Consider the following 20,584-nt stretch of genomic DNA (forward strand, 5'->3'; position numbering starts at 1 on the left):
CAAATTCTCAGTGTTGCTCCTTGTTCCCTCCTATATAGTGTATAATATTACACATAGATTCTGCCATCACAGAAATAACACCACTACAAATGAATGGAGGTGTGGGCTCTTGATCCTATCCAAGGGACGTACACAGTAGTAATGACTGTAATGGCAATGAAAAGGAGGTAGGCGAGACATGTTGAAGGGCGAATGAATGGTAGACGGAGCACAGAATTTCTTTGTTGGATTCTAAGGGATAATAATTAATGGAAGAAAGCTGTCACAGAAACATGGATGCTCATAGATGAAAGTCATAATTCAGGAAAAAGTCTAGAGGTGACCTTTATTCAGGAGTGGATGTCAAAAGGCTGACGACAATGATGATGATGATGATGATGATGCTGGTGGTGGTGCTGGTGATGTGATGACATGATGATGATGATGATGATGATGATGATGATGATGATGGTGGTGGTGGTGAAGACACTGGGGTGGTGGCAACATACTACATTGAAGCAAAATAACGAATTATGTATGAACCAAGGAGGGTATAAGAAGCAGGCTGGCATAGCTGATCCTCTACGGAAGAAGACTGCTAGCGTCAAACGCAGACCTTAAATCTGACAAAGAATTTTCTGAAATATACATCTGGAGAATGGCACTGTTATAACGGTCAATTTCCATACATCTCTTTTTATTCTCTCCTAAGGTATCAAAACCGATATACACTAAAGAAAATACCGTATGTTAAAAGGTGAACGAATGATAAGAGAAGGGCAATAAGTGGGAAAAGATCCTTTTGTTAACAGTTCGGTAACAATCTGTTGCATGTCCACTGCAGAGAACATCCGAACCACCACGCAGCATCGCGTTCTGGAGACTGGAGTACCTGGTGAACTAATGTGGAGTCAGTGCAGGAGCAAAACGATCACCGTGAAACAAGAGGTAGTACATAACCCACAGCGGATGATTTTTAGGGTTTCGTACCTCAATCGGCAAAAACGGAACCTTTGTACGATTACTTTGTTGACCGTATGTCTGTCTGTCTGTCTATCTGTCCGTCCCCTTCTCCTCAGGGATGGGTAGAGATATCAAGTTGCAATTTATCTCACATACTAAGGTCTACATTCCCCTGGCCAAGTGAAAAATTTAAGCTTCTAAGTCAATGAAATGAAATGATACAACCATTTATGTCACATATTTTGATACTCGCAAACTCACAAAAAGTGTAAGGTACTTTCCGTTGACCAGCAATCATGAAATTTAACAAGAAGCAAGGTTTTATGGTATAAGTAAAGGAAAAATTCTAAAATTATTAATTTGTAGCTATATCACATAAAAAATATGTTTTTTGCCACTTGTGTTTGCCTGTCCATCTGTATAATTGAAATTTATGTCAAATACTAAGGTGTACGGTCCCTTGGCGGCGTAATTAATTTAACCCCTAAGAGCATAATACTGCATATCTGCAACATGAAATGTAACATTGTTTTTGTGCACATCTAGTGGGAATTTAGTGAACTAATCCGTTTCACAGATGCAACAAAGCTCATACAGAGTGTATCTGATATTAAGCATGTAGTAGTTTGCTGCGCTGCAGACTTCTGGTAAACTCTTTGGATGAATGCAGAGATAAATGTCGACTACAAATTTCGCTTAGTTTCAGATTATGTTTGCCTTATTAAAAGGCAACTTAGGTAGAAGGAAAAAAATCACACAAACCAAGCAAAATATTTAGAAGCATTTTCAACAAGACAAGCTGTGTAAATCACTCATCTTCGGATTTGCAAGACAGTTTGTGTATATTGCACATGTACAACATTGTGCGAGTACTAATAATATATACCCGTATCATCCAGGACACTTGCAGCAATCGTTTTTGGCATTCCACTTGTGTTACATAACAAGAAACACATTTACTCTCAACCCTTTGTGACGTACTTCTACAAATATGTGATACCTCTATTGTTTCTGTTTTATCTTCTGCTGAGAATTGTTTTCAGAACTGGTGTAACCATGTAATTTATTTGGATTTACTGTAGGATCATCATCACTGTGACCGCCAAAGTCATGGAGCTCATCACCACTTCAGTAAGGTAAACCTAATTGCTGTCTTACATCCTCTGGAGCAGCGCCTTTCTCCAAAAGACCACTGTGATTGAATAACCGGTCCATAACCTAAAACTCAATGTTACTCAACAATAGTTAATTGCCATAGTAACTGGATCACCCTAAAAACAACATCCAATGCAAAATAAAGACCACTGAATGAGAATACACCGTAATACAAAAAAAATAAAAACAAAATAAAAAAAAATTAAAAAAAAAATGCTCACCATCATGGAATTATCCGAATAGGCCGGAAATAGGTGTATACAATGTACATGTTTAGCCAACAAATGATTACATTTTCAGAAAAATTGGATGATTTATTCAAGAGAAAGAGCACCGTAAATTGAGCAAATCAGTAACACATTAGTCCACCCCTGGCCCTTATGCTAGCAGTTATTGGGCTTGGCACTGACTGATAAGAGTTGCTACATGCCCTGCGGAAGGATTTCGTGCCAAATTCTGTCGAGATGGCGCGTTAGGTCATCAAAATCCCCAGCTGGTTGAAGGGCCCTGCCCATAATGCTCCAGATGTTCTCAGCTAGGGGAGATCTGGCAATCTTGCTGGCCGAGATAGGGTTGGGCAAACACGAAGACAAGTATCAGAAACTCTCGCTGTGTGCAGACGGGATTATCGTGCTGAAATGTCAAGGATGGATTGCGATGAAGGGCAACACAACGCGATGCAGAATACTGTCGACGTATTACAGAGCTGTAAGGGTACCGCAGATGACAACCAAAGGAATCCTGCTATAAAAAGAAATGACATCCCAGATCACCATTCATGGTCGTTGGACCGCTTGGCCAGTGGCAGTCAGCTTGTTATCCAAACACTGTCCGGGGCATCTCCAGACATGTCTTCGGCCTGAAATTTCATTACATAGAACAGAATTATTTTCAGTAATGAGCCCCACTTCGAATTGAGCCCCGATGACTAGCGCTCTGACGCATTATTGGCAGGGCCCTCCAACCAGCTCAGTATTTGGTGATCTAACGTGCCATTTGTATAGGATGTGACACAATATCCAACTACTCTATCAGTCAATGTCAAGCCGAATAACAGCTTCCATAAGGGCCAGAGGTAGACCAATGCGTTACTGAATTGCTCCATTTGTGAATCTCTTTCTCTTGAGTAAATCATCCAGACGGTCCCATTCGGGTAGCTCCTTCATAGTACGTCTTTTTATGTAAGAATGTATTTATGCAGAAATCACGACAACGCAAAATAACTTGATCAATGAAAATGTCAGTATGATGACAAGTAAGTACAGTAGTTGGATCTGATAAATAAATCAGCAACAAAAATAAAAGAACTAATGTTATTCCTTATTGTATTGTGTTTATTCATTGGTAACTGTGTGACTGCATGCGATGTTGCATTTATTTAGCATCTAGATGTTTTTTTAACTAAGAAGGCGAGGCTAGAGTAGTGTCTTTCAGAGGTGAATGAAGTGCTAGTAACCTCTGTTCTCATCACTGTTCTTCAGATGCCTCACCTATGCTGTGTTCATCATAAGAATAAACCTGATATAAAGATTGCACCATGTATTCTTCTGCATTTTCTTGAACTTCATTGGATTTTGTTTCACATGGAGTGGAGTCGAGCTGTGTCTAGTACAACTGAGTATGATCATAAGGATACATTTTATGCCGTGTTACATGCACATAGACTTAGCGATAATGCGGGACAACAGTTTTACTGGCGCACTGGCCAGCCAGCTGGTCCAGCTAACCTGCAATGATGTGAGCAATTGCACTTAAGACATAAAAAGAGACGAGCAGAGAAAAAACATAGCTTTGAATGTCATTTAATTTTTAAAGAGAATGAAATAATACTCAGCAATACTCCAGCACTACCACACACTTCTTAGGTGACCAGACAGAAAGCATAAAATGCTCTTGTTCTCCGATAAGATAGTTTTCTAACTACAAACAACAGTGATGAAAATTCTTAACTTAAACACAGGGTAATTGTTCTGAGTGAGCTATGTGTGATGCAAAACCATACTGCAGGGATTTCTCTGTACTGTTGAATAATGAAGCCATTGAAGTTATTAATTACAATCAGTCGTCTGGTAATCTCTTGGCTCCTTGCTAATCAAAATATGAGAAATACATTTCAGCTATGGAACTGTCATCTGCTACATTGATAAAGAGTCAAACAACAATAGAAACCATGAAGCCACCCAAGACGCTGCATTTTTTCTGCTTTTACGACGTGCCATTCTGTATCCTCCCAGTGTTCAGTAGTGGTATGTGAAAAGCTGCATACATTAGTTCCAGTACGCCTGGCAGCTTAACGCTCTATTTCTCATGACAAATCCCTTAACTTGGCTCTAGACTAGTTCTGTTAGGTTCATACTGTAACGGTACAGTGATTTGTATGAGGTACTCAATGCTATGAAAATGATTGTTCTCCACGTTTCTACAACACCATCAGGCCCGTGGCATAAAACAACTGGCATAATCCAAATAAAGAGCATTTGGTTTTTCTTTTTTTTCCAAAAAAGTTAAATTGTTATGTTTTGCTAAATGAGCAACTTTTATTTAACAATCTTTCACAAAATATCGGTAATTAAGAATTTATATCCAAAATTAAAACAGGAATTTCCTGTGGAATACGTAATTTGAAACAAGAAGACATGCATTAGTCATAGTAAATGATGATGAATTTTATAATTACGCGATGTAGGCATTTCAAATTAGGGGGGGGGGGGGGGTATGATCATGACAAGACTTGAAATACTGATCCAAGAACTAATGAACTAAACGTCCAACATAAAGTAGGATCTCAACTGTATCAAACTTGTAAAACTTCAAAGCCAATTTTTTCTGAAAATTTATGAAAAACATTAAGAACAACCTATTTAATGACACTTTTTAACTGTGTTCAACAAATGTGTTTCACTACAGAGCAGAAGCAGCATCATCTATTTTCACACTGCATATTAAAAGTGACTATCAGAGCACAACACTACACAGATTGTGACTGTACATCATTTTTGAAATAAAAACTACATAGCTGAAGTGTGATTAAGAAAAATGTTGATGGCTGTTAATAAATTAGAATATCTATAAAGATTCATTAAATGTAACTTGGTATCTAATACGTAAGTGGGACGTAATTCCAAGACCATACAACAAACTGTGTACATGTACAGGGTTATTACAAATGATTGAAGCGATTTCACAGTTCTACAATAACTTTATTATTTGAGATAGTTTCACAATGCTTTGCACACACATACAAAAACTCAAAAAGTTTTTTTAGGCATTCACAAATGTTCGATATGTGCCCCTTTAGTGATTCGGCAGACATCAAGCCGATAATCAAGTTCCTCCCACACTCGGCGCAGCATGTCCCCATCAATGAGTTCGAAAGCATCGTTGATGCGAGCTCGCAGTTCTGGTACGTTTCTTGGTAGAGGAGGTTGAAACACTTAATCTTTCACATACCCCCACAGAAAGAAATCGCATGGGGTTAAGTCGGGAGAGCGTGGAGGCCATGCCATGAATTGCTGATCATGATCTCCACCACGATCGATTCATCGGTTTTCCAATCTCCTGTTTAAGAAATGCCGAACATCATGATGGAAGTGCGGTGGAGTACCATCCTGTTGAAAGATGAAGTCGGCGCTGTCGGTCTCCAGTTGTGGCATGAGCCAATTTTCCAGCATGTCCAGATACACGTGTGCTGTAACGTTTGTTTTGCAGAAGAAAAAGGGGCCGTAAACTTTAAACCGTGCGATTGCACAAAACATGTTAACTTTTGATGAATTGCGAATTTGCTGCACGAATGCGTGAGGATTCTCTACCGCCCAGATTCGCACATTGTGTCTGTTCACTTCACCATTAAGAAAAAATGTTGCTTCATCACTGAAAACAAGTTTCGCACTGAACGCATCCTCTTCCATGAGCTGTTGCAACCGCGCCGAAAATTCAAAGCGTTTGACTTTGTCATCGGGTGTCAGGGCTTGTAGCAATTGTAAACGGTAAGGCTTCTGCTTTAGCCTTTTCCGTAACATTTTCCAAACCGTCGGCTGTGGTACGTTTAGCTCCCTGCTTGCTTTATCCGTCGACTTCCGCGGGCTACGCGTGAAACTTGCCCGCACGCGTTCAATCGTTTCTTCGCTCACTGCAGGCCGACCCGTTGATTTCCCCTTACAGAGGCATCCAGAAGCTTTAAACTGCGCATACCATCGCCGAATGGAGTTAGCAGTTGGTGGATCTTTGTTGAACATCGTCCTGAAGTGTCGTTGCACTGTTATGACTGACTGATGTGAGTGCATTTCAAGCGCAACATACGCTTTCTCAGCTCCTGTCGCCATTTTGTCTCACTGCGCTCTCGAGCGCACTGGCGGCAGAAACATGAAGTGCGGCTTCAGCTGAACAAAACTTTATGAGTTTTTCTACGTATCTGTAGTGTGTCGTGACCATATGTCAATGAATGGAGCTACAGTGAATTTATGAAATCGCTTCAATCATTTGTAATAGCCCTGTACTATAGCTTCTGACCAATCATCAAATTTGTGTTTGTTTGCATCAGGTTTATTCTTATGATGAACAGAATATAGGAAATTGGTGTTTGTAAGTGCCACAACAAATATACAATCCACTGGATATATGCTTTATAATGCAAATCCTGACAAACTGTCTGCCATTAGCAGAAAGTTTACTGTCACAACAAAGTTAAGAAAGAATTGATTTTAATGGATATAATACTTTTATTTGTTTTATTATACAATGAATAACTTAGGATTTGTCAAGACAAATTGAGATCATCATCAACAAAAATAAATATCATATTTTGCATGCGCGCGCGCACACACACACACACACACACACACACACACACACACACACACACACACACACAAACAGAGTACAAAATCCACTTGCAATGTTTGTCTTCTCAGCATACTCAATATGCATTACTATCAAAATCATCATCTTCACCACAACTGTCTACTTCTTCTGCCACTGTGCGCAATTCAATGTCTTCGTATGACAACACATCCATTATGGCCCTGAAAGCAAGTAAAGAGATGAAACATTTGAACTTGTTCATAAAAAAGGAGCAAAGAGAATTGCAGCAGGGATTGGGGGGGGGGGGGGGTAGCAGAAAATCCTAGTGCAAGTTTTGCACATTCAGTGGCCTGAAAAACAAAGCTGTTCCATAAAAAATAAAATGATTTGAACAATAAACGAATGCTTTGGCAATTAAGTATGCTGAACAATGCATAGAGTACACTATTTATTTCACTTCTAGAAACTAAATACAAACCCAACCAAGTTAATATGGGTCAAAGTCATTTAAATGTCACTGGCTTAATCTACCACAATTTTAACCTGCATTATTATTATAAACTTTGCAACAGTTCCAGCAGTAGTGATTTGCAAATTTACTTTCTTGAGTGATATGAAGTGTACACACATTGATCGGTCCCAACGACAACTCGATACAAGTATTGACGCTCACTGTATTACTTGCCGTGGCTTTCCACTAGTTTGGTGCTGTCCCTGTCCCCCATCTCTTCTAATCTTTTCATCACTACATAACTACTACACTCAGCATACTCTATAATCTATTTTCATATTCTAATCTTCATGTGTTACAACTATTTTTCATCAGTATTGTTCTTTCCTCTGTCAAGTTAACTATTCATGTTGCCATCATGATGAGTTCGCGAACATTTTTCCACACAAGTGACATTATTCTGTGCCACTCCTCCCTCCTTTCTCTCTTGTATGCTTTCACGTGTCTCAGTTTTCGCCAGTAATGATATACAAATCTTGCACTTGGGTGCCTCTCTCAGCTTGCTGGCCCAAGCAGCCACTATTGATTATGATACACCCTGTACATAAATCTTACACTTGTAGTGCCTCTGGCAACTATCTCAGTTTGGTGCCCCAAGCAGTGACTTGTGTTACTTGTGCCTTAAACCATTCCTGGTTGCCATAGAAAATATCTCATTAATCTGTCCTTTCTTTCGTGGTCCATTAAATAAATAATGAAGAAAAAGATCAGAGGAGTATTTTGCCCAATATGGTGCCAAAATAGACACTACGGAGAAAAGAGTACAAGCTTCAGAGATGCTGATTTAGAGAAGAATGGAGACAGTGATATGGACAGATAAAGTGAGGAATGAGGTTGTGTCACACAGGGTGAAAGAGAGAGGAGAAATACTGGAAACAAGACAAGGAAAATAAAATGGCTAGGACAATGGTAGGAAAGAGACTGTACGATAAAGGACAAACTAGATGGAATGGTGCCCGAGTAGATCAGAGGAAAACCAAGATATCAGCTAACTGAAACTATCAAGTAAGAAATGGATGGCAGAAAACTGTGAGGGGTGTTGAATACTGAACTCACAGTGAGGGACCTGACTTATGGGCAGAACTATTTCTTCTTCATGTCGTCTTCTCTTTATGTTCAATGGTTCAAACTGCACTTCCGCACAAAACTGTGCTCCAAGTTCACACTTTCAGGAATTTCTTCGTCATTTCCACATCAATATCCAATACCAGGAGAGCTCTTACTGAAGAATGCTTTTTTCATCTGTACCAAGCTGTTGCAACTTCTACTACTGTCCTTGCTTTGGCCATCCTGCATTATCTTACTTCTCAATAGGAATAATCTTTCATTTATTTCATTACTTTCCATTTTCAATGTTGAAGTTAAGCAATTTGTTGTTCTCCTCCCTATCAGCCACCACCACCTCCTTCCTGCGTATTCTTAAGCCATACTCTATGCTAAGTATGTTACCAATTCCTTTTAATGCCTCTTCCTTACATCCAGCCGAAGAGTATGCAATAGCAAACTATACCATTAATATCTTTTTTCCTTGAACTTTTATTTATGTTCAGAAATTTCCTTTTTTGCCTTCAACAGTACTTCAAAGCGCACATTACACAACAATGATAAGCTGAATCCTGCCTTACACCTTTCTTCACATAAACATGTCTTTCTTGGTGACAGAGGGAAGTGAGATGCTTTCTAACTGGCAATCCCACCCATAGGCAGTGATCCGGAGGGAGACATTCCTCACTTGCAAAGAGGACAGGGTATGCGGAATGGTCAGGGAATCTGCGAATGGTAATTGCATAAGAAACCAGGAGTTGACTTCATTGTATTCGTAGAAGTAGAATCACCGCTTCCATGATGAGACTGTCAATGGGACTAGTGCAAAAGGCACCAATAGCCAGACGTACTACACAATGGTGAACAGGATCAAGTATTTTCAGGGCATTAAGCTTCCACATGCATGTAGTCTTCAGGTGGCAAATATGGGGTAGCCACATCAGCTTTTCATATTAAAAAAAAGGCCCAAGAAATGGGACTGTGCTGTAACATCTAGGAGCTGGTCACCTAAATAAAGTTCTGGATCAGGGTGTATTATGAATTGACAACAAAAATGTGTAACCCGGATTTTGGAGGGCAAAAACTGGAAGCCATGGGAGACAGCAGAGGTCCATCGGATGGCCCCTTGGAGCTAGCGCTCAGCAGACACTACCAAGTGGGAGCTGCACCAGATGCAAAAATGCCATGGTAACCTGAGGGCCACCAGGGACTACAAGCCCATTAATGGCTATGAGGAAGAGAGTGACACTTAATACAGAACCCTGTGGGATACCATTCTCCTGAATTCGAGGGGTGCTGAGTGAAGTGCCAACTGGAACCTGGAAGAGCTGATGGGATAAAAAATTGCGAATAGAAATTGGAAGGGAGCCATGAAAGTCCCAGTCATGGAGGGTAACTAAAATGCTATGGCACCAAGTCATGTCATATGCCTTATGTAGTGAAATAAGACCATGACAATGTGCCGACAGTTAGTACAAGCCAGTCGGATTGCAATTTCAAATCTGAGTAAATGGTCAGCTGGAGATCATCCTTCCCAGAAGCCACACTGATAAAAGGCCCCGAGATTTGAGTACCCAACATAATTGGAAATAACCATCCTCTCAAGCAGTTAACAAAGTCCGTTCAGCAGTTAACAAAGTCCGTTCATCAGGCCAACTGGGCAGTAGCTGTTGAGAGACACTGGGCTGTTCCCAGGCTTAAGGACGGGGATAACTATACTGTCTCGCCACTGTGAGGGGAAGGCACCTGTGAGCCAAATGTGGTTGAAGACCCTGAGTAGATATTGCCTCTCTGTAATGTCCAAGTGTTGGATCATCTGGTTGTGGATGGAATCTGGGCCTGTGGCTGTGTCATGTGAGGAGGTAAGAGCCGGCGAGAGTTCCCATTCAGTGAAGGATTCATTATAGCAGGCTGTTCCAGCTCGTCGGCTCCATTGTGAGCCGCGGAGCGCTCCTTGCTCCAGGGAGTCGTGTCACTCACTGTGACCGTTCAAGTGGGCCGGCACGCTAGCACGTGGCACGCCTGGCTGAGGCAGGTGGCAAGGCAAGCATTTTTATGTGCCAGCTGCTTCTTACAAGATTGACAACCTCATACTCTTAGCTGCTAAGACGTGGTGACATGCTACACCAGGAAATACGATGTTCAGGAAATAAATAAGAAACAACTGTTTCACAAGAAATTGCATACTAAATTTATAGGGCCTCTGTAGCTTGACATTTTCTTTTCATTACAAGATCGGAAATATCAGGCGTCAAAGTGTTCGCAGCATTAATGCGGAGGATGACCTTCATTGTTGCATCCTGAAGAAACGATCGTTCCATACTTTTTACTCTTTCCATTGCTGAGAAAAGCTGCTCACAACAATACGTAGATCCAAACATGCACATGATATGAGCTGCATTGTTGTGAAGCTTGGGAAATGTTTTTTGCTGTAATGAACGATACCATTGTGACAAATCCAATGTGTTGTAGTACCTCTCTTTCAACAAAGTTGAATTTTGCAAATCAATTATCTCCAATTGAAGTGACGGTGACAAGTCATCGGGGGGAACTGAAAAAGGAGTGCTGAACACCTTAAGTTCCATTTCCAAACTAGTGAGGTCTCGGAATCGTGTTTCAAACGTCGTGATGAGCTGCTTTATCTTTGCTTGGTAATTGCCGAAAGTAGTACCTTCAGGTAGTTTTAAAGAAGCAAGGCGATTGAAGAACGTTAAATGTCCATTACTCATCTGCCTCTCAAATAAACGTAACTTTTCATGAACGCTTTGATCTGGTCGTGCATGTCAACGATTAGCTGCCCTTTGCCCTGCAGCGACAGATTTAAATTATTCAGATGCATAGTTATATCAGCTAGGAACGCCAGGTCTGATATCCATTTTATATCTTTCAGACAACACATTTCTTCCCCTTTCATTTAAAGAAAAAGGGATATTTCCTCACGAATGGCAAAGAAAACATCAAGAACTTTTACCCGACTCAGCCAATGAACTGTACTGTGGTAAGGTATATCCCCATACTCCGCTTCCATATCTTTCAGGAATCCTTTGAATTGGTGATGATTCATACCATGATGCTGCACAAAATTCACACACTTCATGAAATCTTTCATTACGCCACCTAGCTCTACTGTTTCAGCACACAATGCCTCTTGGTGAATAAAGCAATGAAGAGTCAAAATGTCTTTCCCAAATTCGTCCGAGAGTTTATTTTTCAAACGAGAAGCAAAACCTTGGTGACGCCCGATCATTTGTGATGCACCGTCTGTCACTACAGAATGGAGCTTATCCCACAGCAAATTCATATTGTCCACTGATTCACAAACAGCTTCAAAAATGTCACGTCCTGTTGCAGTTAATTGAGTGGTACTACAACCAAGAGTTCTTCAGTTACTTGCAGCTCCATGTCGACACCATGCACAAAGACTGCAAGTTGAGCACAATCCAATATGTCGGTGCTTTCGTCAAGTGCTAGCGAAAATGCAACAAAGCTCTCCGCCTTTTTCCTGAGCTGTGTCTCTAAATCCGCTGCCATGTCCAGGATTTGACGAGACATTGTTTGCTTCGACAGGCAAACCCCTTCAATTGCCTGCACCTCCATTGGAAATAAACATTCTGCAACTGCTACCATGCATGATTTTACGAGTGTGTAATGGATCTGGGAGATGTTATTTTTTACCGGATTTGTCGATACCAAATTGTAAATGTTTTCTTATATTTTTTGTCAGAATTTTTTTTATTATAATGTGCCTTATTATATGTTAATTTACTTATATTTTTGAGAGTGAAAGCATATTGATTACTATTAGTAAATGTGTCGACAAATAGCAAAGAGACTGATTACAAGTGGAAGCTTGTGTGTTGTGTAAAATATCTTTGATGCTGGAGTCGTCTTTGACTATAGTCAGTCGGCAGTTAACTCTTGGTGTGTGTTGACAGAAGAAGAATGTGTAGGTCGCCGTCATAAATAATTTTGAATTATGTTACTATTTTTTATATAAACTATAAGAAGAAACTACATTCGAAGAAATGGTATTTGAAGCACCAAAAATGTGGCAAACACATTGAACCAGGTCATTTCTGCAGCCGACAAAGATGCATTTTGGAATCATACTTCCATTAGACAACTGAAGCCAAGACTTATATCGCCTTGTATACATCTAACAGAAAAGGTACTGTCACAAAATATGGCAAATTTAAGTAAATAAAAAATAGTGAGCATATTTCAACTTGTGTCTCATCCGGGATAGTGTATTTCAACTCTGTGTCTCGTCCGGGATACTATATTTCAAGTGGTCCCACCGAAAATGGCTTGCCACTTGTCGCAATGATGTGAACGACCCTGTAGCTTGCTCGAATTGCAGATTCAGTAGTGTTTTCTCCGCTCTCATTCACCTGAAAATTATAAATGCATTACAGAACATGAACTACATTGTATGTTTTGATACCCTCCGTATTACGAAACCGTTTTTGAACTTACATCTCCCGGTATGTCGTTCTTAAGCCTGGCTACCAGTTCTCTGCGTGCAACGCCTTCTACCTGATTGTAGTGCACTGCGTGATGACATGTATAATGTCATTGTATATCGTACCTCTTCGCAGAATTAAATACTTTATGACATACAAGACATTGCGGACAACCATCCCTTTCAATGAATAGAAAGGTATCCTCCAATAGAGGTACAGGGCTCCCATGGCTAGTCATAGCTGTCATTGAACACGGATTATTGAGTCAGTTGCAGCTGCATGCGGCCAGGGGGCAGTGAGTTCGCTTTCCCCCTCCATGCGGGCTCCGAGCTGCCGCAGTGAGCACTCCGGCTCCCTGGAACTCGGTTGGAACAGCCTGCATTATAGGGTTCAGCTTGATGAGGTTGAAAGAGTAAGTGGGAGGAGGGGTCTGTTCAACTCTATGTTTCTGCTGGAGAAAGGTGGCAGGATAGGAAGAGGACGCTGATGCTGTCACAAAATATGTCGCGAGATGTTTTGCAAGGACCAATGGATCAGTAGACAAAGCACCTTCAAGGATAAGTCCCCAGACAGCTCACTGGCACAGGTGGCCAGAAGACTGCAGAGCTTGGACCAAACCTGCGATGAAGAGTCGTATGTCCCTGGGAGGAAACAAAGCGATCCCAGCATTCCTTTTTACTCTGCTTAATAAGGTACCTTTTTACTCCGCTTAATAAGGTAACAAGCCTTGGCAAGAGATGCTTAAAAGTGAGCAGGTTGGTCTGTGAAGGGTGTCATTTAAATCTTTGCAGTGCCCATTGGCGGTCCTGGACAATAACTGCTATGTCCTTGGTCCACCATGCTACTGGTCGATAATGAGGGGCACCTATGGATAGGGGGGCAGCAATGCCAGCAGCATGCAGTAAAGTGGCAGAAAAACCCTGCATGACCGCATCAATGCAATTCGAGAGAGAGGTGTCAAAGTGCACAGCAGGCGTATACGAAGGCCAGTTGGCCCTGCGGAATGCCTAATGCGGGGGAATGGCTGCAGCAGGTGAATGACAGACTCACTGGAAAATGGTCCTGTCACAAAGATGATCAAGTAGTGACCAATATATGCAAACCATGAGAGCAGGGGAGGAGACTGTGAGATAGAGAGCAGTAAAGGTTCCATGAGCAGCACTGAAGTGGGTAGGAGAACTGTCATTGAGGAGGCACAAGTCAAAGTCTGTAGTAAGCTGGTCAAGTAGAAGACCTCTACCCAATGTAGTGGCACTCCCCCACAGGGGGTGGTGTGCACTGAAGTTCCCAAGGAAGAGATACAGGAGCAGGAGCTGCTGTGTTAAGGTAGATAGTTCAATATAAGGACATGGCCTACCTGGAGGGAGGCAGACGTTGCAAATGGTGATTGCTGCAGTCATCTGCACTCTAACTGTTATTGCTTGTAGATTGGTATGAAGGGGGACCCAGTCACTTATGATATTAATGTGAACCAAAGTGCAGACCCTCCAGATGATACCCTGGGGCCGGCATGATTCTGACAGAATGCTCAATAACACAAAACTTTAGAGAGTGGTTATCAAGAAAGTGAGTGTCCTGAAGAACAAGACAGAACAAGGCGTTGTATTTCCGGGAGGTGCCGATAATATCCGCTGCAGTTCCACTAGATAATCGTGTGGTGAGAATCCAGGTGAGGTATAAAGAATGTGAGGGGAGGTCAAGTCACTTGGTCAGTGGCCTTCACCAATGAGGATGGGGTGACCTCCATTAAAACTCGTTCAAGTCGGTATGAGGTGGAGGGCAAAGCCTGTCTTCTTCTCCCTCGGAGGGAGGGAGGAGGCATTACCAGTAAGGGAATAGGCGGCAGTGATGCCAGGATTGGACAGAGAGCGAGTGGCTTTGGGCCCCTCGGAGCGGGGGTCTCTCCTCTGGGCCCGAGGTTGCAAGCTTCCTGTCCTGAGAATGCTGGGGAGGGGTGTTCTGTGATGGAGCCCCATCCGTGGCAGAAGCCAGCAAAGCATACTTTTTCCTGGCCAAGGAGGAGGAGGAGGAGTAGCAGTTCCTACCTGTAGGGGAAGGGACAGGAGCTGCCAAGGGTGAAGAAACAGAAAGGGAGGGGGGAGAGCAACATGGGGGTGAGGGGGAGGGTTGAGGAGGTCATCCTGTGTCATACTGAGTGACTTGAGAGGAGCAATAGTCACAGGGTTGTCTCCTAAATGGTCCCTGGCACAGAGGGAGGTTGGCTGACTGGCAGAAGTTATCTTTATAAGGAGAGAAACAGAGTTCATCTTGCTTAATGATTCAACTTCTCTGAACTTGGCCATAGTATGTTACAAAAAGGAAAGGGGTTTGGTGGCGGTAAAAGTCTCCCTGTCGGTCCTGGTACAGACCAGGAACCTCGGAAAGGGTCTTGCCCCAAGCTGGCACATCTGGCCCTCCTCCCATGGTATATCCAAGGACGATAAGGCTGGAAAAGCAGAAACAGAAACTGAGACCGAACTATGTTAAGGAAGAGACATGGCCGCAGTAGTGGGGCCAAAGAGTTTAACACATTTCATGTGCCAAATATTTGCCTTGGTACCACCCACTCCAAACAGGGCTTGCCTTGTAGGCACCACCCAGCCACAGCAATGGCCACCTGGCAGGACGGTCATTGCCGGGAGTTCGGATGCCCCGAAAAGACGGGCAACCACTCCTATGCTTGCAAAAGGCATTCACAGCACAGGTACCAACAGGGTGATCCCTGTGGTATTGGGTGCCTTGGCCAGATGGGTACATATCAGCCCCACCACACGATTGGCTACTGAGCTGGTGACATAGCAAGTAGGCGAAAGAGCTTTGGCGGGGATGGAGGGGAAGGGGGAAAAGGGAGAAGGAGAGAGGAATTCATGCCAAAGATGCTAGGGAGGGAGTTCTTCCCCATATGGCTCACACTACAGATTTCATATTTAGAGATGGAGGTCAAACGCCTGAAGGGGCCCAAAAAAGAAGTGCGAAAAAGGAGGAGGAAAAGCAACCAACCAAAACTGGAAGACGAAGCAAAGTCACGAAGATAGCCAGGATGGCATAAAGAACACCAAGAGAAGGAATGGAAGAGGCAAAGTGAAAAATGAAAGGAAGGCAGGAGGGCAGGGAAGGAGAAGGAAGGGGAAGGGAAAGCAGCCCAGAAAAGAATAAGGACTGCAGTAGCTCAGGGACCAATGTGCGTCACACATGTACCTGCCAAAAAGCTGTTGACCCCCTGGGGGGGAGGGGAGGTGACAAATATTGAGATCTCAAGGGTAAGTAAAGACATAAGTTGACAAAAAATCTAAGGACTTTGTATTTCTAAACATGTGAGCAAAAATCTCAAGTACTAACATCATCTTTTGCAATGGACTGTTTTTAGGTGGAGAAAGCAAGTCAAATGTTATATATGTTAAGACCACAGACATTATTTTATTTCAATAAAATGAAATACATTTGGTGACAAAAACACATATTTCATTGGAATCACAAGACAAATTTTAAATAACTTCACTGATTTCAGAAATAACACCAGAAAAAAGTAGACCTCTTGAAACAAGTGTATAAGGCAGGGATGAGTTGTGTAAACTAACACTATAAGTGACTGTAAATAAAATGTTTGTTATTGTCGACTATTGCCCACTGTGTTATGTCTATTATTTTATAGGTATTGTGTGGTTTTTCTTTCATGAAATATGGAGTACATAGAGTACAAACTGCCAGTGACTGCCACTATTTTCTTCCTCTTCTCAACCATAATTTCTAATATATAAACTACTTTCGAAGTGCCAAAATGTACTAGAATAAACAAAATGTCTATACAATGCCACACTGTACAATGTTCTTTCGGTGAGACAGTAGCAATTCTTGAAATCCATTGCCTGTGGGCTCTAGCCTGCGAAGGAACACCAGAGTACTGTGTCCATGGATAAACCACGAAAATCTGCTGCATTACATCACACATGGCAGGGCCTGCACATTTGTAGGAAATTATAGGCTTCAGATTGGCAGGGCCACTCCGTTAGAGATACCTACAGAAATGGCCTGCGGTTTTGGCACATAATGGAAGTCCATTGGTGCCGCCAGCTATTTACATGTCACAGACACCATGTTGATGAAATGAGATTGCAGTGATCAATCCATGGAACAGATAACTTCTGTGAATACTCTCAAAATCAAAACTAATGAGGATATGTAGCAACTCACTGTAAAGATGATCAATGAACTGCAGAAAGGCACATAGAAAAGACAATCAAACTCTCACAACTAAATTTTTGGCCATAGCCTTTATCACAAAATGAGAGCACACGCACACACACCTTCACGCAATCATTCAGACACAACTCATGCATACATAACTGCTGTCTCTGGCCGCTGTATCAACAGTCTCTGACAATCAGATCTAAACAGACCTCTCCTCACGCCTCCCTGCCTCTCATTGGCTTGGCAGCACTGACTGAAAGCCGAGGGGAGTGGCAGAAAGGGAAGAAACAATAAGAATGAGGGAGTAGGGAAGCAGCTCACATACTCAGCTGCGCTCAGACAGCGACGATGCATGACATCTCAGTAAACAATCTATTTCATCTACTGAGACAAAAACTAGATTTTTCCAGTGTTCTTTCCATATTTCCCTGACACATTTGAAATTCCCTGATTTCCATAACTTGTGACAACTCTGGGTGTATACATTGCAGCGATTCAAGAAAACTGGTGCCAATGCAACCGTTTTGCAATATCGGAGACCCAGGGTATCATCATACAGGGAAGATCAGTTAACAGTAAAACCAACTGATTTGTGTGTGTATATAAAAACAAAGATTCTGTAACTTACTAAATGAAAGCCTTGGTACGTTGATAGAAAGAATAACAAACACACACACAAAATTCAAGCTTTCGCAATCCACAGTTGCTTCGTCAGGAAAGAGGGAAGGAGAGGGAAAGATGAAAGGATGTGGGTTTTAAGGGAGAGGGTAAGGAGTCATTCCAATCCCGGGAGTGGAAAGACTTACCTTAGGGGGAAAAAAGAACAGGTATACACTCGCACACACACCCATATCCAACCGCACATACGCAGACCCAACCTTTCCAACAAACCTCAACCTCCTCTCATTGCACACAAACCCAGTCTCTCCCACTACTCAATCTCCCACTTCCAGCTCCACTCCCTCCAAAACCTCAAAATTCCAATCAACACAATCTGGAACCACAACACCCTAATTCAGTAGTTAACCTTTCCTCCAAACCTCTCTCCCAATCCGAAACCTCTGTCCTATCCAAAGGCCTCACCTTCAGCCCCACTCCCAGATTCAACCAAACAGCCCTTGTCAAAGATTTACTGTCCTACACTCCTACTCTCTGCTGGAAATATCACTTTTCCATGAAGAAAAATGATCCTAATCCTACTCCTAATGATCCAAATCCCCAAGACACTATCCAAATTGAACCCTGCCTGGAACAGTTCCGTCCTCCGTCACAGCGGGACCCACCTCCTCTTCCTCAAAATCACCCTCTCCAAACCTTCCAGGAATTTCTCGCTTCCAGCCTTGCCTCTCAATCCTTCTTAAAAAACCTTAATCCTACTCCCAACATCACCACTGCTGAAGCCCAGGCTATCCGTGATCTGAAGGCTGACCGATCCATCGTCATTCTTCCGGCGGACAAGGGTTCCACGACCGTGGTACTTGACCATCGGGAGTATGTGGCTGAGGGACTGCGTCAGCTTTCAGACAACACCACATACAAAGTTTGTCAAGGTAATCCCATTCCTGATGTCCAGGCAGAGCTTCAAGGAATCCTCAGAACCTTAGGCCTTTCACCTGACTCCATCAACCTCCTGACCCCACCGACACCCTGCACCCCTACCTTCTACCTTCTTCCTAAAATTCACAAACCCAATCATCCCGGCCGCCCCATTGTAGCTGGTTACCAAGCCCCCACAGAACGTATCTCTGCCTACGTAGATCAACACCTTCAATCCATTACATGCAGTCTCCCATCCTTCATCAAAGACATCAACCACTTTTTCGAATGCCTGGAATCCTTACCCAATCTGTTACCCCCGGAAACCATCCTTGTAACCATTGATGCCACTTCCTTATACACAAATATTCCGCACGTCCAGGGCCTCGCTGCGATGGAGCACTTCCTTTCACGCCGATCACCTGCGACCCTACCTAAAACCTCTTTCCTCATTACCTTAGCCAGCTTCACCCTGACCCACAACTTCTTCACTTTTGAAGGCCAGACATACCAACAATTAAAGGGAACAGCCATGGGTACCAGGATGGGCCCCTCGTATGCCAACCTATTCATGGGTCACTTAGAGGAAGCCTTCTTGGTTACCCAGGCCTGCCAACCAAAAGTTTGGTACAGATTTATTGATGACATCTTCATGATCTGGACTCACAGTGAAGAAGAACTCCAGAATTTCTTTTCCAACCTCAACTCCTTTGGTTCCATCAGATTCACCTGGTCCTACTCCAAATCCCATGCCACTTTCCTTGACGTTGGCCTCCATCTGTCCAATGGGCAGCTTCACACGTCCGTCCACATCAAACCCACCAACAAGCAACAGTACCTCCATTATGACAGCTGCCACCCATTCCACATCAAACGGTCCCTTCCCTACAGCCTAGGTCTTCGTGGCAAATGAATCTGCTCCAGTCCGGAATCCCTGAACCATTACACCAACAATCTGAAAACAGCTTTCGCATCCCGCAACTACCCTCCCGACCTGGTACAGAAGCAAATAACCAGAGCCACTTCCTCATCCCCTCAAGCCCAGAACCTCCCACAGAAGAACCACAAAAGTGCTCCACTTGTGACACGATACTTTTGGGGACTGGATCAGACTCTGAATGTGGCTCTCCAGCAGGGAAACGACTTCCTCAAATCCTGCCCTGAAATGAGATCCATCCTTCATGAAATCCTCCCCACTCCAACAAGAGTGTCTTTCCACTGTCCACCTAACCTTCGTAACCTCTTAGTTCATCCCTATGAAATCCCCAAACCACCTTCCCTACCCTCTGGCTCCTACCCTTGTAACCGCCCCCGGTGTAAAACCTGTCCCATGCACCCTCCCCCCCACCACCTACTCCAGTCCTGTAACCCGGAAGGTGTACACGGTCAAAGGCAGAGCCACCTGCCTACACTGGGAAGCTTTCTATGTGGGAATGGCCAGCAACAAACTGTCCATTCGCATGAATGGACACAGGCAGACAGTGTTTGTTGGCAATGAGGATCACCCTGTGGCTAAACATGCCTCGGTGCACGGCCAGCACAACTTGGCACAGTGTTACACCGTCCGGCTAATCTGGATACTTCCCACTAACACCAACCTGTCAGAACTCCGGAACTTGCCCTTCAGTATATCCTCTCTTCTCGTTATCCACCAGGTCTCAACCTCCGCTAATTTCAAGTTGCCACCGCTCATACCTCACCTGTCATTCAACAACATCTTTGCCCCTGTACTTCCGCCTCGACTGACATCTCTGCCCAAACTCTTTGCCTTTACAAATGTCTGCTTGTGTCTGTGTATGTGTGGATGGATAGGTGTGTGTGTGCGCGCGAGTGTATACCTGTCCTTTTTTCCCCCCTAAGGCAAGTCTTTCTGTTCCCGGGATTGGAATGACTCCTTACCCTCTCCCTTAAAACCCACATCCTTTCGTCTTTCCCTCTCCTTCCC

General features: G+C 43.1%; 1 protein-coding gene across 3 annotated transcripts in view; it reads right to left on the reverse strand.

Annotated features, from left to right (window-relative positions):
- Positions 1 to 6,807: 6,807 nt before the first annotated feature.
- Positions 6,808 to 20,584, reverse strand: part of LOC124594980 (ATP-dependent DNA/RNA helicase DHX36) — a 248,689-nt gene continuing 234,912 nt past the window's right edge. For all 3 annotated transcript variants that reach the window (XM_047133510.1, XM_047133511.1, XM_047133509.1), the window contains one exon: positions 6,808 to 7,118. In XM_047133510.1, coding sequence (XP_046989466.1) covers positions 7,013 to 7,118 — 106 coding nt within the window. In that variant the 3' untranslated portion in view covers positions 6,808 to 7,012. The remainder of the gene's footprint in view (positions 7,119 to 20,584) is intronic.

The sequence above is a fragment of the Schistocerca americana genome, chromosome 2 (assembly GCF_021461395.2).
Source record: "Schistocerca americana isolate TAMUIC-IGC-003095 chromosome 2, iqSchAmer2.1, whole genome shotgun sequence".
Taxonomy (NCBI): Eukaryota; Metazoa; Arthropoda; class Insecta; order Orthoptera; family Acrididae; genus Schistocerca; species Schistocerca americana.